This window comes from Tenrec ecaudatus, chromosome 4 (assembly GCF_050624435.1).
Source record: "Tenrec ecaudatus isolate mTenEca1 chromosome 4, mTenEca1.hap1, whole genome shotgun sequence".
NCBI classification, from domain to species: domain Eukaryota; kingdom Metazoa; phylum Chordata; class Mammalia; order Afrosoricida; family Tenrecidae; genus Tenrec; species Tenrec ecaudatus.
In genome coordinates, this window is record NC_134533.1 from 98,388,003 (window position 1) to 98,406,584 (window position 18,582).

Sequence of the window (18,582 nt, forward strand, 5' to 3'; positions counted from 1 at the left end):
AGCGAGGGTTTATCCAGGTTGGGGGTGGGGAGAGTTAGGGGAATGGAGGAGTAAGCAATGAATGCAGGAGAGGAGCAGGAACACTAGACCTGATTGTGAGGATGGATATATCACCCTTCTTGAAAATGATTTAACAATGGGAGTATATGATGTATGAATTTTATATCAAGAAAATTACTATAAAAAATAAAGCAAAGTTGATCAACTGTCTACCATTGGTGAAGGAGGGAGAGTTGCTGCTTAGGGAGCAGTAAGTTTATGTTCCTGGGGGTGGAATAATTTGGCAAAGTATATCAATAATGGTTTCATGACATAGTATGATCAATGGCACTGAAACATACATGTACATGTATTGAATTGGAAAAATATTTTGTGTATATTTTCCCCACAGGTAATAATAACTAATAATAACACTAATAATAATAATTAATTAGTGTTAATAATAACACTAATAATGAGTACAAGGAAGAAGAAGAGGTGCTCCAGTTGACTTGGAAATGGTGATGCAACTCTCCTCACCAAGGTTAAACTACTGGATTGGGTGATATGTGGAAGAAGTGCCAATAAAACTGTAAAACAAAAGTAGCTGTTGAGTTGCTGCCAAACCTTGGCAACCCCATTTGTGTCCGAGCCAAGATTACCCATCGGGTTTCAATGCCTGTAGCCTTGCAGACACAGGTAGTCTTCTCATTTGAACTGCTAACGTTTTTGCTACCAGCTCAGTGTTTAATCCCTGACTCTGTGGGGGCTCTTTGATGTCCATTACTGTTACTCGTCAGCCTCCCATCATGAAGTGATTTATTTCCTTTCTCCTCCCGCCCGCTGGATCCATCCATCCTTTCATTTGCACTACGGCTTTAGGCCATGGCTTTTCTCTCCTCCCTGGCTTGGTATCACGGCCAAAATATGTGTCGCTATAGTCACTTTTCCTGTTCCCTGATAACAACAACAGAAACAGTAAGTCCTTATTTCCTCACCATGTGCTAAGCAGGAAGGTAGCCAGTGTTCATGTTTGAAGTAGAAGACAATATCCAACAAAAGACAAATGGAGAGGTAAGAATAATGGAAACAGGGAAATACATTGTGAGGCTTGATAAATTGTTGAATGCAAAAATGGTGATCAAATTTCTAAAATTTCACCTAATTCACAACAAAAAATTTTCTTTTTCTTTCTTTTTTTAAGAAAAGAGTGTTAAGCACAGAGATATGCATTACTATTCACAAAATTTGCTTAGAAAATAGTGAGGTTTAATTTCCCTGAGCTTTCTAAGTGATGCTCTACTCACTCTGCATTAGGGCAGGGCTGGCTTCCCAGGAAGAGTCAGATATTTTAAGTTCTGTGGACCGTACATGGTCTCGGTTGTATCATTTTCCTTTTCCCTATTTTGGTTTTTAAAATCTAGATTGCTGCTATCCAGTCAATTCCAACTCAGGGTGACTGACTCCATGTGTTACAGAACCCCACTGGGTTTTCTTAGCTATTCTCTGTACAGATGGTCTTGCGGTCCTTCTGCAGTGCCACAAGGTGGCGGTAAACCGCTAACCTTTAGCTTGGTGGTAGAGCGCACAATATTTTTGAAGAAAAGTGAAAAAACAAAACAAAAACTTTTAACTTCTTAGACCATCCAAAAAAAAAGTTGAGAATCAAAAGGCCTGTGTGTTTGTAATTTGTTAACTCTTGCATTAGACTTACCTTATCCTTTCTAGTAAAATCAACTTTGTAGCTGTTGTATGGGTTAATTTACTTTAATAAATTTCTCTTGCCCATGGAATTTAAAAATGTAATCTAAGTTCATTTTGTAGCATAAATTACAAACCCAAATATCTTCAGAATCTAAACTAGTAACCTAAGCCGTTTCAGTGTAAGATGATATGGTAAATACTTTGGTGAACCAGAGCATGCAGGCCCCCTTAAATATGAAAATAATAATAATAATAATAATAATAATACAGGGTGTTGTAGTTCAGATTTTGTGCCTATTTGGTTGCGTCAGGATTCTCAGAGGTTTGGCAGTTAAGACCTAGTAACCACACATAATGATGTCTCCTATAGGCTATGGCCCGCTTTCTACATAAGTAGATGCTGAGGAAAAGCTTGCTTGCTGTTTGCTGAGTCTAGATTTTGCATCTGGCTTCTTGTCCTCCAATTTTTTAACTTAAGCCAACAGCCTGCTAATCCTGAGAATCTTCAGGAGCCTGCCATCTTTCCTGCCGACCTTGAGTTCAATTACTTCTGCAGCCAGAAGCATGTTGTCTTGCTGCCGTTCTTGGGTTTAACAGTCCTGCACTTACATGAGTCAGGAGAAGCCCTCATCCTAACGTCTGACGCATGAAATTGGAATTCACAATTGTGTGAACCATTCCATTGGTATAAATCTCTCTCTCTCATACACACACATACATGTACACATATGTATAGATATGAGATATATGTATACACACAAACACACATAAACATATATAGGTTTCACTAGTTTTGTTTCTCTAGAGAAAATGGCCTGACACTGGATTGCTTGAATAGTAGACTCTGCCAATGCTCAACAAGAGTTGTATGATAACTGTGTTGGAAAGCCAAGGATTATTTACCCCACCCTTCCACTAGTTTGACTCTAGCCCACTGTTGAACATTGTTGTGAGACCGGGCTGCAGTAGGCTTCATAGACATCATGCAGCCTGGTGTCCAGACTACTTCTCACTGTAGCCCTTTCTACTTGGAACATTGTGCTTGTAAGTTCTCCCTGTCAGGTTCCTAAGATCACCGAGTTCTCCCTGTCAGTTTCCTAAGATTCCCAAGTTCTCCCTGTGAGCTTCCTACGATTCCCAAGTTCTCCCTGTGAGCTTCCTACGATTCCCAAGTTCTCCCTGTGAGCTTCCTAAGATTCCCAAGTTCTCCCTGTGAGCTTCCTAAGATTCCCAAGTTCTCCCTGTCAGCTTCCTAAGATTCCCAAGTTCTCCCTGTGAGCTTCCTAAGATTCCCAAGTTCTCCCTGTCAGCTTCCTAAGATTCCCAAGTTCTCCCTGTCAGCTTCCTAAGATTCCCAAGTTCTCCTTGTTAGGTTCCTAAGATCACCAGGACTCATGTTCCAGGGGTTTTCTCTCTCTAAATCTCACCTTCAATTCTGACTCAAGATGGAGATGCTTAATATACTTGGGGCGAGACTATTTGGAGTCGAAAATGGGAGAATGCATATCAAATAGACCTTTAGAATTACCCTCTCTCTTGGACGTTTTTGTTCCCACAGGCGGCCATGTAACATAACTCTGGCAATGAAAGACAAACAGATGGTTGGGAGCTGTCTCCCAGAGTGATGAATATTTTGTCTATCATGCTCCATTTTTTCTTTGGCCCTATTTCATTGCCATGCCTGAAAAATGGATGCAATAGCTCAAGGTGAAACTGCCATCTTGGCTGAAGAATCAAAGGGTTTACCCTATTAAGATGCCTGAATTGCCTAATTCTGGGTCAATTTTTAATTGAGAGGGAGAAAAACACAACTATCTTCTTACAACCCTCGATGCAGGTTTTGTCAGATGCATCTTGATCTCCTATGTTGTATACTGCTCCCTTCTCTTTAGTCAGGAGCCCTGGTGGCGCTGCTAGCATGGGTCTGCTCACCACAGCTGCTGGCAGGGGTGGTGGTTGGGGGGGGGGGTCATGTCAGTTCCAACTCATAGTAGCCCCAGGTACAATAGAACAGTACACTGCCCAGTCCTGCACCAATCTCACAATTGTTCTTAGGTTTGGGGACTCAAATCACAAGTAGGAGTTTCAAACCCACCAGCTGCCCGAGAGAGTTAAGGTGAGGCTGTCTTCTGCTGTACAGAGTGACAGTGTCAAAGACCATATTGACCAGTTCAACTGTGTCGTCTGGAGGGTCACTACGCATAGGAATTGCTTCAAAGGCAGTGGGCTTTGTTGATTTGGTAGGTCTTCAGCTATAACAGGTCTAACATCCGTACTATGTGCATACTACCAAAGGAGACAGAGAGAGAGAGAGAGAGAGAGAGAGAGAGAGAGAGAGAGAGAGAGAGAGAGAGAGAAAGGAAGCAGATACCTTATCATTGAAGGTTTTACAATTCCAAATTCAAGAGTGACCCATCTCTAGGATACACTGTTCTTTCAGAACTGTGCTGATTAAAAGAACCCTTAAATTCCCAAAGTGCTCTTATGACAGCTTCTGGGTTACTGGCAAGTAAGAAGGCTCAGTCGAAGAGGATTCGATTAATCATCCCTTCCTTCACGTCCTTAACGGGCTCCCTTTTATTACCTCTTTCATGTCACCTTTCTTATGCTCTGTCACCCATAAAAGCCCACAATATGCTTTAATATGTCTTAAATGTGCCTATAATACCTTTGTTCGTTTATTGGACATATGATTATTACTACTTCTCAGTTACAGAGTCACTGAGACTTGTTAAAATAGTAATATCCTTTAATGTGCTGATTATCCACTTCTTTGCATTGCTTCTGGGCATTTGCTCCTTTCCCTGGAGAGATAAATATGATGCCATGCATCACCGCGTGCTCTCAAATGCTCTCTTACCTGTCTTTTGTCAAGGGATAATTTTGAAAGGTCTTCGTGACTTCCTAAAATTCCAAATTTCTTCTCTTCATTTTTCTTTTAAAGATAGATAGGAAAATTAGTACAATTTCATAGTCAGTTTTCTGAATTTCTCTCTTCATTCCACAATCCCCGGCAACTTTTAATGAGAAATGTGGGTCCTTTTCTGTGGACGTTTCCTCTAGATACTGAAGCCTCTCAGGTTGCAGTGGTAATTGGCCATCAACTACACACCTGGTTACAATCAGAGACCTGAAGGAACATGTTACCACTCAACTCGCTACTCTTTAAGTTATGCATCTAGAGTAAGACGACAGATAGAATATGTCACAAAATCCCTACATAAAATAAGCTTTGCAATAATAACATTCAGAAAGAATTTAAAAATTCTCAAAGGACTTTTACATTTTTAGTTAATGATGTAAGTATAAATATTCTCATATTTCAGTTGAGGAAATAAATGTTCAAAGATGTATTAGTCATTCAGGAGTCTAAGGAATCAATGTTAAACGGAACAAGAATTTGAATGTGGTTCTCTGTTATTAAGGAGCCCTGACGGCATAGTGGGTTACATGTTGGGCTTGGAACCTCAAGTCTAGCTGTTCAAAACCACCAGCTGTGCTCCACAGGGGAACCCAGCTCCCAGGGCTTTCCATGCCGTAAAGAGTCACAGTTTTGGAAACCCACAGGAGCAGTTCGACTTTGTCCTGCAGGGTCGCTATGACATGATTCGATGGCAATTTAAGTTTGGGTTTTCATTTTCCCTGTTTTGAAAGATAGTCTTAGAATTACAAGGAAACCCTACAATCATTAGGTCCAAATGCTTGCCTAGGATAAGATGACCTACAAGTCACCGACACCAGGCCTGCAGCATTTGCCTGATGGCCTGCAATGATGTGGGGCTCACCGCTGCTTAATGCAGCCTAGCACTGTGTGAAGCAGCTCTTTCACAAGTTCCTTCGTCCACAGAACGACAATGGAGTGAAGTGTGGTTTTGCCCATCCTCTCTCCTCCTCTTGGAGGAACCCTCAGGCATATTCCCTAGTCAGAGGTAGGATTTCTAAAGACATCCATCATCTTCTCTAATCTTCCATCATCCACTGCAATGGCCAGCCCCCTCCATTGTTCCCGATAGGACACCATGCTCACATTTGTCTGCACCATGACTCTTCTTTGAATGCATCTAGTATTAGAATGATTTTCTTTCTTATTTTTCCCAATGATTTTCTCGATGGCAGTGTTTTGCCCAGCAGAGTTCCTTTCATGGAGTCGCCATCATGAGGCACCACTGAGTCACTTCCAACTCATCATGACCACATGACAGGCTAGGACTTCTCCGAAGGGATCCGCACTCCGTATTCATTATGGAAGCAGGTGACCCGCTCTTTCTCCTGCAGAGCCACTGGGTCGGTCCAAGCCACCCACCTTTCAGTTAGCAACAGAGTGCTTAGTCACCGGGCCACTCAGGCTCCTGTAGCCCCCAGTTAGACTCAGCATTCCACTTGTGCTCTGCACATTTCTGGGCACACTGTCATCATCCCCTCGCCTCATCTAAGCACCAGGTCTCTTGATCACGTCTGACATGTCCAGTGATTATCGTGTGCAGCTCCTGCCCCTCGGTCTTTCTTTCTTAAACTATTCAAAACCTTGCTCTCTCCTCTATTGCATGTGCACAATACAGGCGACTTTAAACCTTTAGACTTTAGAACGCTTCAGTGTAAATGATATTTAAGAATCTGCTTAACTCCTCTGCATCATAAGCAGGTACTGATGTTTGCCTGACTTTATAATTTGAAGGTCAAGTAGGAGACATGTTGTAGTAACAGCAAACACTAGGTCTAAAATAGCTAGCTATTTCAGTACCACTCCAGACACCCGTACCCCTATGTGATATAAGAATAAATACTTTCGTTGCACTTGAATTCTTGTTCTGTGCTTTATAATAGGAAATGTCCAATGGGCTCGTGTTTAACAGACACAGCATGAAGACCGTGCTAAGTTGGCGTTGGCATTTGAGAATAGATGGACAAGCCCTCACACAGTGCCTCTTTTCAAAGGGAGGTGGCACAGGAGTTAAAGCAGACACAACATTGACAAATATAAATGATGGCGTCAATTACCTGGTTCATCTCTGCGTCTTCCTGGAAACCTTTCTTATGGTTCTGGAACAGTTCAGAAATCCATTTCTTAAACTTCAGTAAGAAGTAAAACAGGGACTTTGGACTTGGCACCAAGTTGAAGGGAACGGGTAATGTTCTTCCCTCTTCAAAGTAGGAAAACCAAAGTTTGGCCCTGGCAAATTTCCACTCCACATCGGCATCATCCTGTACAATTACACAAGACGCATCACCAGGGAGGTGCACACACACAACTACTGAGAGGGTTCTCGCACTGTGTGGCTCGATGGAAGCATGAGGGCCAGGAAGCATGCTCAGGCCCCAAGGACCAGTCCAAGGCTTTTCCAAAATGTCAATATTGTACTCACAGTTTCCTAAAACTCTCTAAAATGTTACCAGACCTAAGACTACAGATCTCAAAATGTACACGTTTAGAAAGAGAAGGTATAGATGCACTTTCCCTACATTCTAAGAAAAGCCACTTATCAATAAATTTGGGACACAGGCCAAAATCTCTGGGATAAAAATTTAGAATATCACTGTCAATCTGAAGAAAGTGCAATTTTGAACACTGATCAACACAACTTAGTAAATAGCTGAATTTTGTAAGCAATCGCTTTTTAAAAACCATAATAAAATAAAAATTCATACTGATATCATATTCCAAGAGATTTTTTCTTTAAAAATGTTGAGTATTTCTGCTTCTTCTGCCTTACTGCCCTTGCACACTCCATCAGTGCTGCATTTGGAAGCAAAGGATAAAAACTACTTAGGTGACTGTTGTGCTGTTGGGTAGGCATTGAAAAGATAACCACAGGTCAGTGGTTCAAACCCATCAGCTGCTCCACAAAAGAAAGTTGAGGCTACCTGCTCCCTTAAAGATCTATAGCCTCGTAAACCCTATATAAGTTTGCTATGAGTTGGAATCAACTTGTTGACAGTCGGTTCTATGGGAGAATATATATACAAAATGTATGTGCAAACTATGTATATAAAAATATATGTCAAAAATATATATACGAAACAGGAAGAACAAAAGACAGAAAGCAGGACAATTTTCACCCCCATTTAGTTGATCCCTAGAATAATTAAAAATGCACAGAGATGTTTATTTTGTTACTATACCTCAATTTCCTGGAATGAACTGTTGATCATTGCAATTAACATATTTAGCAAAACTATAACCATTGTAACGTTATAGACTCCATAAAGAACATAACCTATGTTTTCAATGAATTTGTGATTATAGTCAATGACCACTGATTTCACTTCCGAAAGTCCAAAGATCGCCCAGAACAACGTTTTAAAACTCTCTTCAACTCTGGGGAAAAACAAGAGAAAGAAGAGAAATAATAATGTATAAATAAATTACAATGGTGCTATAATAAAGCTGACTTATTTGAAAATTACTAGATATACAAATACTTGGACTACTTCTTGACTTATTTGAGTCGCAGTTGTCTTCTCTGTGAGAGGAGCACATTATCATGTACCTATTTGTTCTGGATTGTTGCAAGGATAATATAATTTTATGCATTTGACCTAAATGTCTCAACAAAGAACATATAATAAGCATTTAATACAAGTTTTTATAATAACTGTATTGTTACAGATAATATTAAAGTCAATCCTAACTTTGGCAGTGGCTGTATTAAATATATTACTTAATAAAACAATGCAATATCTTAGTCTTTAAAGTTTCCCTCATTTGCTGCTGTTAGCTGCTCTCTCATTGATTCCACATCGTGGTGACCCATGTGTGCAGGGTAAAGCTGATGTGTAGACAGTGGAAGTGTAAGGGCTCTCCAGCCTCCACTTCTGAGGTCCCTCATCTATACTTCCACCTGTAGCTGACACATAGGGAAGTCTATGTCTAAAAACAATGACCATAGAAAAATAGAAATGCTACCATGATCTAACTGATGCAGCGTTGTTAGGCACTTCAATCCTTTGGCCAGAATTATTGAGCAAATTAAGCATGCATAACTTTAACCCTGGCAGTGGTTTCATTTCTTTGACAGGCTGCACTTTAGATAAATATAGAACACAAGTTATGTTGCAGTTGCTACTTTTAATGGCTTTGAAAGAAATGAAATTTAAGTAATTCATTCCAAGCATTTTAATAATAAACAGACGTGCCCTGGTAAACATAGGTCACTGCTGATAGCTTGGCTTTCCTCAGTGATGAGATTGAGGGGCGGTTCTCAGAGCCCGTGCAGCAGAAGGCTCCAGTCGTCAGGGGACACAGGGGGCGGGACTTAAACCTCCCACTCTGGCACATACTCTTCGTCTAGGCCATGGTCAGCAAATCATTTAGCTCAGTGGGTCTCAACCTTCCTAATGCCCCTTTCATACAGTTCCTCATGTTGTAGTGATGTGACCCCCAACCATAAAATTATTTCCCTTGCTACTTCATCACTGCGAGTTTGCTACTGTAATGAATCGGGAGACCCCTGTAAAAGGGTTGTTCGACCCCCAAAGGGGTCGCGACCCACGGGTTGAGAACTGCTGATTTAGCTCTTCTACATTTCGGTTTCCTCTTTTTGTGACATGGGAGAGATACAATGATGCATGTGACATATTTACCCAAGGTCCAGTTCTAAAAAATGCTATTAATATTTGATGTTAAGGAGATGTTTTAAAGTTCTTTTAAGTCATTTAAAAATTGTCATTTTTCTTAATAGAAACGAGAAATAGTAAGTCTTTACCCAAACCTCACTTATCCTATGGGCACATATGCTCACTCATGGCCATTTAGTCAATGCCAACTCTTAGGGACCCTCTGTGGTTTTCTGAGTCCATAACTATTTATGGGAGCCAAAACCCAACATTTCTGCCACAGAGCTGCTGGTGGTTTCGAACTGCCAAACAAGGGGATCACAGCCCAACATGTACCCCACTATACCACCAGGGCTCCTTTATGGGTACACATGATCACTGTTAAATGAATATTTGATTGATTTGCAATCACTATCATCGAAACATCTGAGAGCACTCACGTTGTGAAGGCTTCATTTTGCTTTGCACCACGGTAGTAGGAGTAGAGATTAAACATTCCAATCATAAAGGCCACGAACACCATGATAAATATCACCATGAACTTGAAGATGTCTTTCACTGTCCTTCCAAGGGATATTTGTAGAGGGCCAAAGCTTTCATTTGCTGGCAAAATGTAAGCGATTCTGGAGAAACTTAACACCACAGCAATTGCATAAAGACCTTCAGATATAATCTGAGGATCAGAAGGGTCCCACTTTATCCTGGCTAGGAAAAAAGGAAATAGAAGGGCTTTCATGAGTTTCTTTAAACTACTGATCCATTTAACTTATCATTATTATTTTTTAGGAAAGAAATATAATTACATCAGGTCTCAGGCTTCTTACATGTCACACACATCCAAACTTCTGAATTTTTGGAGAAGACACCCCTCCCCCTTGTAGTTGGCTGAGCGTTTTCTTTAAGAACATAGCATAATGGTTATGACCTCAAATGATACACTCAGAAAAATAACTGGAAATATTCCAATTTTATAGTCCAACTGAGAGCACTTGTGCGTATTACATCACTCAACCTCTTCAAGATCCATTTTCCCATCTTTAAAAATGAGATACCTCCCCTATATGAGATTTTACTAAGTCGATGTCTGTTTGGTGTTTACAAGGCCCCTGGCCCTTTGTCATGGTAGCTTTCACGATTTAACATTGAACTATAACGAGCATGGAACGCTGGGATTCCTTCCAGCTATTTAAACATAACAGTAGAAAGAAAAAACCTTTATTGGTCATGAAAACGGGTCTATTTTTATCGTAAAATGAACCAATTATGCGCTCAAGAATTTGGGGACGTTGTTATGTTAGGTCATCAGAAAGCCAATCAAGAAACCATTACGAAGAAAGAGGTCAAGCTGTGCCCGTAAGAGTGAAAGCAGGATGGCGAATGCGGGCTTGCTTCCTTCCTGAGAAATGGAATTAGGAAAGGATAATAAGAAATGGACAAAAGCAGTTTCCTTTTTATACCCATTTGAGTGGATATAAATAGATAGCCTTGAAATGTTGTACTCTGTATATTTTTGTTAAATTAAAATTTTACAATCAAAATGCAGCCCCAGCTGAAGAGAAGAAAGTAGAAGCAAAAAGAAGAAGAATCTGAGAAGTTCAGTGATTACATGGGTTTTGGTCTCTTTGATCAAACCCCCTTTGCGACATGTTCAGTGAAACTCTGAACTCTTAATAGATAGATGACAGATAGGTGAGTTGTTCTTGGATGATGTCGAGTTGAATTTTATTCATAGCAGCTCTTCAAGACAGATTAGGACTTCCCCAGAGGATTCCCTAGGCTACAAATCTTTATGTCAGCAGACTGTCATATGTTCTTCCCTGAATCAGTTTATGGATTCAAATTACAGACCTTTCAGTTAGCAGCTGAGTACATAGTCAATGTGTACCCATACCACCAACCAACAACAAAATAAATACCTACAACTAGTAGTTAAATAGTAACTCTGATGTAATATGCCAGCAAACCCATACAGGTGCCAATTAAACATTAACTGACTTCTTATCAGAAGGTTTGAAATAAATATTCCAAAAATTATATTTTCCTCACTCCAGGTTTCCATGAGAACAAATTTTCCCTCAAGAAATAACTTAACCTATTTCTGGTCCTTAGCCATGTTCTCAAGGAGCCATGTGACAGAGTGGGCTAAGCACACATTGACTTCTAACCACCAGGTCAGAAGTTCGAACACACCACTCGCTCCCTGGGAGAAAGACGAGGGGAAAGTCTACCCCATAAAGACTCCCAGTCTCAGAAACCCAAAGCAGGACTTCTGTTCTGTCCTACAGGGGCCCACTGAGTGATAATTGACTTGATGGCAGTGAGTTGAATTTGAATCATGACCCTCTTGGAGAAGTGGAGTGATCGATCTGATTTTAAAGTAGGTGGGATAACTGGACATGTGGTCCTGCACAGAGGCGTGGAGGAACCTCACCTGGCCAACCAGGTGCAGCTCCTTTCCATCCCTGTGTTTGCACCCATTGCTGCCAAGAAATTAGAAAGTCTCAACTCCCACTGCCATCCAGTGGAATCTCTCGTTTGCCTAATTCTAGGGCATGGTTTTAATAAGCTTATTGGCTAATAGACCCAGAGCCCCATCATCCAATCGGAACCTCACTGACACTGGTGAGAATCTGGCCTCTATATGAACTTTTTACTTCTCAACTAGCTAAATTCTGGATGCAGATAGTACTGTTACTCATTAGGAAGCCCTCACAAAGTCCCAAATAACAATTCATTGCTTTCACATGGTCTGCATGTCTTATTTGGAAATGGGACCTCAGTGTAAAATGAAAGAGGAAAAACAAGTATGTGTGACATATATATAATATCAATAAATAGATAGATAGATAAATGAAACAAAAACTCGCTGCCATCAAGTCAAGGCTGACTCATAGCTGACTACTAGTGGGCTGTTTCTGATTCTGTCACTGTTTACTGGATTTAAAAACTCAGACTTTTTGCCACAGAACAGGGAGCCATGCACTGCCCAACATGAGGAGCATTCTCAATGCATGACCGCTGCATCATATACATATACACAAACATGTACATATACATATAATCAGTATATACATATAATTGGTTTCTATATAATGGCAGTCATTTGAACCAAGAGGTAAAGGAGAGGATATTTATAATTAAGAGAGGTTCCCAACCAGTAGAGAAACAGAAGGAGGATGCAGAAAGCATTCTCTTTCAGATACAAATACTTCAAAGATGCTGGTCGTGACAAACACATTGATAAAAACGGGGTAGAAATAAAATTACTGAGACATCTGATCTATAAGAAAATCCTGCATTCTTTATTAACTTATATTGCCTGTGCACTTTAAACTTACCCAAATTGTAGTATTTCACGTTGTCTCCCAATGTCACTTTTGTCAAGTCCTTCAAAGTATCGTTTGCATCAATGATGCTCTGAGCTTTGGAAGCATGCCAAAATGCCATGAACCTTGCAATGAACGATGCTGCAAAGATTGCTAGCATGCCAAAATCGAGCATATTCCATAATTCAAACAAGTATTCTTTGGGACCTTGAGTCCAGATTTCTTTACATTCAGCCCATATCATTCCTGTATCAGAAAGGGGTTAAAATGCCAATTCAATTTCAATCTAGCCTTAGTTCATCAATGAAACATAACAAATGTGAAAGGGCTCAGTGTAGCATGCCATATTCAACTAAACAGGATTTTTCAAGTCAGACTTTCAGCTCAACTATTGGCAAAGTTACAAACACCTAACTTTGCTGTTGAGTCGTAGAAAGTTCCAATTTGGAGCCATTTGACAACTGAAGCATCACTGTAGAAGTAATTCCCACATCCTCATAAACCCTACAGTCCGTCAGCATCGGTGCATTTTCTGAAAACAATTTGACAAAAGTCATCTATCACCTGAAAACGATAGCTAATCTGTTAACCACTTAATTCTTGATATAAGACATCTATTAGAATGGGTAGTAGGATTTTTTATAATAATCAAGCATACATCTACAAAAACAAAAAAAATTTCATAGGAGTTCTACAAATGGAGTATGATGAGACCTTAAAGAAGATTCTGTATAATTGATCATGGTGTAATGGCCATGAGAGCATGTCTCGCAGACCTCCAGTGACAAGAATTTCCATTGACCATGAGTCTCAGTTACTGAACTCTGAAAAACCACTGCTGCTCTTGACCAAGAGCGATGCTTCTCCCAGGCTGCTCCTGGCCACTGCCTGAGCTCACCCATTCCTCAGAGACACTGCTCCTCTGCTGGCTGAGTTTGGCTTGAGAACTTCCTGATGTCGCTGTAGAACATTGCATACACTGCATGGAAATCTTAGATGCTTCTACCTAAACTTGCTCTCTCTGCTTGGGGTCAGACCTGCTTCTCAGTCTGATACTTTCACAGTCTTACATGATTCTATCTCTGTTTTTCCCCCCATAAGCATTCCCCTTAATAAAATTCTTATATGGATAATCCCGTCTGCTTCTCAGAAAGCCTGAATTGATATATGCTAAAAAACAAAAACAAAACTGTAACCTTGTTTTAGGTAGTAAATAAATACATGTGATTTCTTCTATGGCCCCATGTTCGCAATAAGTAAGTAAAGTAAAATAATAGAAGGAATTACAGGGACACGCAAAGGCAAGTCAATAAGTATTCCTGAAAGATCATAAAAAACTCCACTAAACAAAAATATTAAATGGTGGAACGATTGTTTCTTATCATATCCCCCATCTAGGTCTACACAGTTCTCAAGGCAGGATTTCCATCTTCTGACCCTTCCCCAGAGAATTGTGTGTTCTCCGATGTGCACCGCATCAGATCAGCAGTTGGGGCATACCTCGAAAGATAAAGTTCCGAGATAGAGGATGGATGAAGTAAGGGCTCCCAATGAAATTTTCTTAGGACGTCCCTCGCTACCTTCCAAGAATGAACAGGTATATCATCATGCTGGGGGTAAAACATCATAGTAAAACTTTCCTGGCATTTTTATCACCAATGCAGTTTTCAATTTTCTTAAACCACCCCATGATCATCCTCTGCCCCTCAAAAAGTCTGTCAATATTATGACCTTGGGATCCCTGAAACAGTTGCCAGAACCTTCAGAGCTGACATCTGTGCCTTGAATTGGACTGGTCCAAAGATTCCCTCAGAAGCCACTGTTTTGACTGGACCTTGCTGTCTGAATTGCACTGATAAATCTGAGGCTCCTCCCAGGTATGGTCTGTTCCAAGAACTCATTGTCACTACCATCTATTTTGCTCAACAGAAAGAGCTGCTCTTTGAGACAGGTGGTCCTCCCCCAATGCTTTTGGTACCCATTGAACTTGCTGAGGGCAAAATGCTCACTTGAAATATAAAACGCAAAAGCATATGAGATCCCAACTTAGTAGCTATCACATAAGTGATAATTCTGCAGTCTTCAATGACTATTTTCTGGATTCTAGCTACAGTTTCTTAAATAGGCAGTCCTCTCTCTCAAATTATCTTTGAAGTCTTCGTGACCTTAGAATGTTTGATTCATCTAAAAATCATTTGCTTTGCTTTATTTTTTTCTTTTTAAAATCGTTTTATTATTGGGGGCTCATATAGCTCTTATCACAATCCATACATCTATCCATTTTGTCAAGCACATTTGTACATTTGTTGCCATCATTAATCTCAAAACATTTTCTTTCTACTTGAGCCTTTGGAATCAGCTCTTCATTTCCCCCTCCTTCCCTAGACCCCTCCCTCACGAACCCTTGATAATTTATAACTTATTCTAATTTTCTCATGTCTTATACTGTATGCCATATCCCTTCACCCATTTTTCTATTGTCCAACTCCCAGGGAGAGGGTCATATGTAGATCCTTATGATCAGTTACCCCTTTCTACCCCACCTTCCTCTTCCCCTTCTGGTATCACAACTCTAATTATTGGTCCTGAGGGGTTTATTTGTCCAGGATTCCCTGTGTTTCCAGTTCTTATCTGTACCAATGTGCAAGCTCTTGTCTAGCCAGATTTTTAAGGTAGGATCAAGATCATGATAGTGGTGGTGGAAGCATTAAAGAACTAGAGGAAGGCTGTATGTTTCATCAGTGCTATTCTGAACCCTGACTGGCTCGTCTCCTCCCCGAGACCCTTCCAGTTGCCTACTGATGGACTTTGGGTCTCAACTGCGCACTCCTCTTCATTGACAAAAATATGATTTTTTTGTTGTTTGATGCCTTATACCTGATCCCATCAACACCTCATGATTGATCACACAGGCTGATGTGCTTCTTCCATGTGGCCTTTGTTGCTTCTGAGCTAGATGGCTGCTTGTTTATCTTCAAGCCTTTAAGACCCCGGCCTCTATATAGTCGAGCACCATCAGCTTTCTTCACCGCATTTGGTTATATACCCGCTTTGTCTTCAGTGATTGTGTCAGGAAGGTGAGCATCATGGAATGCCAGTTAATAGAACAAAGTATTCTTACATTGAGGGAGTGCTTGAGTAAGAGGACTAACGTCCATCTGCTACCTTAATACTAAACCATAAGTACATGCACATAGATCTATTTCCCAACAGAAAAAAGCTTTTTAAAAGACATGGGTATCGGGGAACAGGGCACTAACCCACCCAAGGAGAGGGTATTGTTTATATCTCCACAGGGAAAGAGGGGCTAGACTTAAACCTGGTGCTCCAAGACGTGAATGCAACATACTGGCATAAAGCAGGGAACCAATAGAGAGGTCTGAGGAGCTGGCCCCAATCCCAACTATGTGGACAGTCCCCTCACCTCCCAGAATTTATTTCTTAGGACAGGACTGAAGTTACAGATCAGGGAGAGGGACATGTCTGATCAGAGCACACAGGAGAAAATGAAGGGGGAGGAAGAGAGAGTGGAGCACATCCTGGCCCACCAAGCTTTTAGGATGATATCCCTGCTCAGAGCAGCCAATGCACAGAGGACTATAGGGTTGGCCCCACTATGAGGCATGACATCCCTCACTGACCCATAGCCCTACAGGGGGACAACACTGGAGACACGGTGTGGGAATTGCACCTGATCTAACCCCACCATACTGAGGTAAAACACTAAGGGCATGCAACAAAACAGCAAGGGGAGCAAAGCAACAAAGTCTCAAGTAATACCAAAAGTAGTCTTTGGGGCTAGGGCATGGCACCCTATCAGACTCGACCAAAAAGCCCTCATAAAGGTCAGCAAACAGACCTTAAATAATTACAGGCTTTCTTCTTTTTTGTTATTGGTTTTTTGTTGTTTTCTTTTCTTTTGTTGCTTTGTTTTGCTCTCTTGTTTTTTGTGCATATTATTATCTCTGGTCTACATAGATAAGATCAGCAGGATAAACAATCTGGAGGAGAAAACAACAGGACCAACTTTCAGGGGAGAGATGGGAAAAGAGGGGGACAGGAGATAGGAGGTGGTGTTAACAAACCCAGGGACAAGGGAACAACAATTGATCCAAAATCATGGCAAGGAGGGTGTAGGAGACCTGGTAGGGCTTGATCAAGGGCAATGTAAGAGAGGGAAATTACTGAAACCCAAATGAAGGCCGAGCTTGATAGTGGGACAAGAGGAAACTAAAAGGAAATAGAGGAAAGAACTAGGAGGCAAAGGGCATTTATAGAGGTCCAAATACAGGCATACACATATGTAAATATATTTATATATGATCATGGGGAAATAGATCTATGTTTTGTTTTTTAAAATAATGTGGAACAGCAGTCCTTAAACTTATTGAAAATCTTCAATTAATTGAAAGCATGTCTACTTGAGTTGCGTTTAAAATTCTTAGACCTGATTTCAAAACCGTTTTTTCCTTCATGGCACTCCTATAAAAGGTTTCAGGTGCACCCAAATGAGAGTAAGACAGGTATTCCTGAGAGAATATTTCTGTAGTCACCAACCTACTGCAGAACCACGGTTCAACATGTGTTGTCCTGAATATATCAGTGCCTGTATCACCTGGAACCATGGTAACAATATTTTTACCTACCCTCCTATTAGTAGTAGTGGTCTCTGGGCTATATAATTATTAATAGTATGTCACATTCTTTCAAACATTTAATGTAGTGCTTGAAAGCATCTGTTTACTGTAGATTTGAGATCTGATTCCTTCACTGACTAGCTTTATCAAAGTGTTTTACAAAGTGGGGATGATACTGACTGTACCCACTTCACAGAGTTATGAGCCTCAGTAAATTAAAGTGCATCGCATAAATTATATTTTATCTAAATTATATATTATCTAGAATGTGGGACAAGTTGCTGAATATTTACTATTTTACATATTTTATAATTGATATTTCTTCTCTTTCTTAATTTAGAAAGGATTCTTAATTAGAAAGAAATTGCTTTATCCTTAATATCTTTCAGACACACCAAGCTCTGCCACTGTGTCTTGGTGTACCCCCTAGGGACAGCTAGAAAAATACAATCCAAACTTCAACAACTAATCAGGCCTACCTCAATCAAGAAGTATGGTGTGGAGGTACCCCCCCCCAAATGGATTTTTTTCAAAGCTTACATGTATTTAAGTATTTTTACAAAACAACCTGATCACCTTCAAAGTACTCTTTGTTACACTTAATATACTTGTCAAGTCTGTGATTCCATTCTTGGAAACACTTTTTACAAATTCATCTGTTTGGATGGCTGACAGCACCTCCCTCACTTTTTTCTTCACCTCTTCGATGTTTTTCAAATTGCTGTCCTTTCATGCCCCTCTTTATTTATGGAAGCAAAAAAGAGGTCGCAAAAATTGAGGGCAGGTGCATGTGGCAAAAGAGGCATGCTGGGTTTTTGCCAAAAACAAAGGTACTGAGATGGCTGTGTGAACAGGTGCGTTGTCCTGGTGGCAAAAACAGTCCCCTACCTGCCACAAATCAGGTCTTTTTGGTCGCACACTGTTCCAAAATCTTTTCAGAAACTCTAAATCAGTGGTTCTCAACCTTCCTAATGCCATGACCCTTTAATACAGTTCCTCATGTTGTGGTGACCCCCAGCCATAAAATTATTTTCATTGCTACTTCATCACTATAATTTTGCTACTGTTATGAATCATGAATTGGGCGACCCCTGTGAATGGGTCGTTTGACCCCCAAAGAGTTGGTAGCCCACAGGCTGAGAACCGCTGATCTAAACAGAAAGCTTGATTAACAGTCTAACCTAGTTAAAGGAACTTCAGTTTCACTACAAGTCAACATTTTCATCCGTTCCTGAAGTTGACAGACGTCCAGAACAAGATTTGTCATCAATCGGTGTTTCACCTCTTGTGAAATGACAAAACCACTCTCACACTTGAGTTTTTCTCCCATAACGCTGTCCTTTTAAGCTGTGTTCAACATCACAACAGCTTCTGCGGTATTT

At 40.5% G+C, this 18,582-nt stretch overlaps 1 protein-coding gene across 1 annotated transcript in view; it reads right to left on the minus strand.

Annotated features, from left to right (window-relative positions):
• The window catches only part of TRPC6 (transient receptor potential cation channel subfamily C member 6), a 72,051-nt gene that overhangs the window by 15,417 nt on the left and 38,052 nt on the right, over window positions 1-18,582 (minus strand). Inside the window, exons 5-9 of the mRNA XM_075548724.1 lie at window positions 12,576-12,809; window positions 9,678-9,942; window positions 7,804-7,999; window positions 6,682-6,885; window positions 4,544-4,618 (exon numbers count right to left, since the gene is read on the minus strand). Of these exons, the coding sequence (XP_075404839.1) occupies window positions 4,544-4,618; window positions 6,682-6,885; window positions 7,804-7,999; window positions 9,678-9,942; window positions 12,576-12,809 (974 nt within the window). The remainder of the gene's footprint in view (window positions 1-4,543; window positions 4,619-6,681; window positions 6,886-7,803; window positions 8,000-9,677; window positions 9,943-12,575; window positions 12,810-18,582) is intronic.